Genomic DNA, 3,905 nt, shown 5'->3' on the forward strand with positions numbered 1-3,905 from the left:
GAAAAATGATTTTGAGTAGTCATGAAAAAGGAAAGAAACTTGCAAAAACAAACAGCCCAAACTCTCGGCCCAGTTTGTTGAAACCATTAGAGCCCGTGGGCCTTTATTCTCGTAATTCACAAATTCTTTCTTTATCTATCCTTTGCTTCAGGTGCATGTTTTGACCTTATTTATTGGTTCACTAATCAATAGAGAAGGCACCAACTTCAAGCTTACTGCACCATTTGAATTGCCAGTTGTGGTGGGGTTCAATCTAACTTAACATTTTTAAGTTACATTATCTTATCTTTCCCTACGATATTTGTACGGATGACTCGTTCTCAACCCCTTAAATGATTAATGACATGTCCATAGAAAATAAATAAAATCTAACTTTCTGTTTACGTCAAAACACACTACCGCGCTTTCTATCACATTAGGAATGATCATGCCTATTGTAGCCTTAACATATCTATTATGATCTTCATTTTTATCCAATCTACTGCAAATATTCACGACGAAAGCACAACAAAGAGTAAGAAAAATGAAGATCGTGATATATATGATAATCTCTAGCACGATATTGTATAAAACTCGGTAGTACACTTTGATGTAAGTAGAAAATTAGATTTCATTTATTTTTTAGGAGCGAATCATTAATCATTTAAAAGACTGAAAATTGGTATTCCGTTAAAAATTTGATTGATAAAAAAAAAATCCCTAACGACTGGTTTAAAATTATGGGCCCCTAATAACCCAAACTTTAGCACCAAAAATATAAAATATTTATTTGAGGGTTCCACACCCATTCATTCACATTTCACAAGCTGTCAATGCATTGCAAGAAGCTTCGTATGTAAATGATATGGTCCAGTTGTCAGACCCTAGACTGCTTGCTTCCCATTTGTCTCTATTACTCATCCCTAAAAGCTTATCATATCATGTAGATTTATGAATGAGATTGCGAGATCTGAATTGGGACTGTCAATTGGAAAGAAAGAGATTATGTTATGATTTGACAACAAGGAATCTATCAAATTAGTAATTAGTAATTAGCAATATACATACATTCATTGCTTGCTTGAATAGCCTAAACTTTGTTCAAGGTAAACAACATTCATTGGCTGTTACATTAATATTTTTATTGATATTTGAAGAAACTGGACAGGCCTGCCACAACAAACGGGATATAGAAAAGGAAAATACAAAAGAAAAATACAGCAGACTCACTGCATCATCTTCATCCATCACTGTCTTCTCAGTGTCGATGTCCGAAAATGGCAGATGGGCAGAAGCTTTGATTAGAACTGCTCATATTCCTCTCTGTTGTATTCATTGTCTTCTCTTCCCCCATGTGCCTCTCTTCCATTCTCAACTACACTGAGTTAATGTATTTGCTCTCTCTCTCTCTCTCTCTCTCTCAAGGCTATAATACAAAAGTTTAGGTGGGTGGTTGGAGATGATTAGATTAGAGCTCTCTAAATACACACTTTATTAAGATGTTTTTTGAAAGGTAAGTTTTTGAATGAACTGGGAAAGATGGAGCGTATTTGTGAATCAAATCAGGTATGGATTTAATAAACAAAATTATGTAAGAAGAAGAAGGAGAAGAAAAGGATATTACAAACAGGGATGATATTACATTCAAGAATGCCAGATTCCATTTAACAGACTACGGAATTTATTTGTGGACAATTTCCTAACGAGCTTCTTAGCATCATAAACTTCAGCTTCTGCAAGTTTTTCAATGTTTTTCATATACCCAGAATTCACAATCTTCCTTCTTCCACTACTGCTTCCTGTTAATGAGTTCAATATCGAAAGGAGGAATCTTTTGTTACCTGAATTTCCCTCCTCTGTGTCGAGCATTTGCAGAAGCTTCTCTACATTTCGATTGTCCTGAGCAAATCTCTTTCTGTTTTTAGGGATCATGACCATTCCTGAGAGTGCCTCGGCTGCCATTTCTCGAACTTCAAAGGACTTTGCACCAAGAAACCTGACGAATTCTGGCATGAAACCACCATCCCCCATTGCTTTCTTGGCTTCCTCTGATGCCCCACATAGCCTAACTGCAACTTTCAGAGCTACTTCTTGAAGAGAAACTTCCCCATCTCGTAAGAAATAAAGAAGATTATCCATGAACCCGTAGTTAATCAAAGTATTTACATAACTAATAGATGAGAAACAGAGGTTTTCAATTGCTCGCATCGTGACCTCTAAGGTCTTGGATGAGGACGAAGATTTGGGATCCATAACACGAACTAATGCCCGGATCCCACCATCTTTAACCAGCAATTTGATAACTGATTCATCCCCGTAAGCTATATTTTGGAGAAAGACAATGGAATTTATCTGCACAGCTTCATCTCTAGATCGAGCGAGCCTAATAAAAGTTGAAATTGCACCTTCTTCAATCATAAATCTCTTAATTTCTTCAACAGCAACGAGATTGCTAAGCACCCCACAGGCAGGGCCGATCAATTCTGCTTTTGAATCAGCATTGGAACAGATTTTTAATAGAGCTGTTACGCCGCCATGAGCAGATACAGACCAAGCATTTTCAGAATTCTCCGTGAATTTCAACAAACACCTTGCGGCTATGTTCTTCCCCACCTCGCTCCCACATTCCATAACGCGAATCAATGGCGCAATTACCCCATTCCCAACTAGAACTGCTTTATAAGAATCAAACCCAGAAATTATATGAAGCACTTTCAGAGCCGCTTCTTGGAGTTCCGTCTCGGGGGAACCAAGAAAATTAACAAGGAGATTCACAATCTCACCGATTTCTATTATTACTTTCACATATTTTTCGTCTTCAGTTACAGCAGCGAGCAGATTAACGAGAGCTTGTCTCTTCAGATCTGAACAACCAATCTTCATTCTGGTTACAATATCCCTCACATAAAACCTCATATCATCCTTACAAGCCCCAAGCCCAGGCCTAGAAACGACGATAGCGAACCCCTGCGACAAAATGCCTGCTGTATATATATCCGAAAGCTTCTTCGCATGGCGGTCAAATTTCGCACAGATTACATCCAAATCACTCTGCATCAAAAGCTTCCCACTGAAAGAGAGGTCAACACAGCGGCGAGCGAGATCGTTGCATTCAGTAGCCGTCCCAATCACCTTGGGAATTAGGTCTGAGATGGCGGGATTTTCGTCGGAATCACAGTTATCAGCCGCGATTAAGCCGGAATTCAATTCTTCAAGCTTGTCGCGGATTAGCTTCCATTTGGAAGCAAAGACTTTAACGGAATGGGAAAGAGATATCAAGGAAGAAATGAGTAAAATTACTTGGCGGAGTGTGGGACTGTTGAGTGGGAAATCCGGCGACTGCGTCGGGTCCGTTTCTGCAGATCTCGGACCCTGTTCTTCTCTCATTTTAGTTGTCAGTGGAAATGAAGGAAAGTCATTTTCCGGCGAGTTGGCGGTGCAGACTCCGGCGGAAAATCACTGCTCTGCAACGCAAAACGGAAAGTCCGTGATATTGGAGCGAGTTATCAAGATTGAAGGCCTGTGGTTAGGGTTACCGGTTTTCCTCTCCCTTCTTTTTTAATTCAAGGATTTTTAAAAATCCAATATGAGGAGGACCAAGTGAGGTCAATTTTGGATAATTCATCATTCATTTATTAATTATAAGCCTAAATAAATATATGTTTTCATCCTATTATGTCGCTATTTTCAAAAATTTTCAATTTTGTCTCCACAATAGCCCAATGCTATTAATTACTATTCAACTCATTCAAATCAACTGTTTTAGATTTTTTTTTAACATTTTTAGTTATATATCAATTTATATCTTTAAAATGGTAAAGTTGTATCGATTACGATCTTTCACTAATAATTGTAGCAATTTAAATTTTCCAACTTTCGTAAATTTATATTCTCAATAACCATTATGTGAGACTTATAATTTCTAA

At 37.8% G+C, this 3,905-nt stretch overlaps 1 protein-coding gene across 1 annotated transcript; it reads right to left on the reverse strand.

Moving 5' to 3' along the window:
- Positions 1-1,086: 1,086 nt before the first annotated feature.
- Positions 1,087-3,590, reverse strand: LOC120083411. The gene has a single exon (XM_039039164.1). The coding sequence runs from the start codon at positions 3,364-3,366 to the stop codon at positions 1,624-1,626; it is 1,743 nt and encodes a 580-aa protein (XP_038895092.1). The 5' UTR covers positions 3,367-3,590; the 3' UTR covers positions 1,087-1,623.
- Positions 3,591-3,905: the final 315 nt, after the last annotated feature.

The sequence above is a fragment of the Benincasa hispida genome, chromosome 8, assembly GCF_009727055.1.
Source record: "Benincasa hispida cultivar B227 chromosome 8, ASM972705v1, whole genome shotgun sequence".
Classification (NCBI taxonomy): Eukaryota; Viridiplantae; Streptophyta; class Magnoliopsida; order Cucurbitales; family Cucurbitaceae; genus Benincasa; species Benincasa hispida.

Excerpts from the sequence above, each read along its gene's own strand:
- LOC120083411 (XM_039039164.1), bottom strand. The coding sequence starts at position 3,366 with ATGAGAGAAGAACAGGGTCCGAGATCTGCAGAAACGGACCCGACGCAG.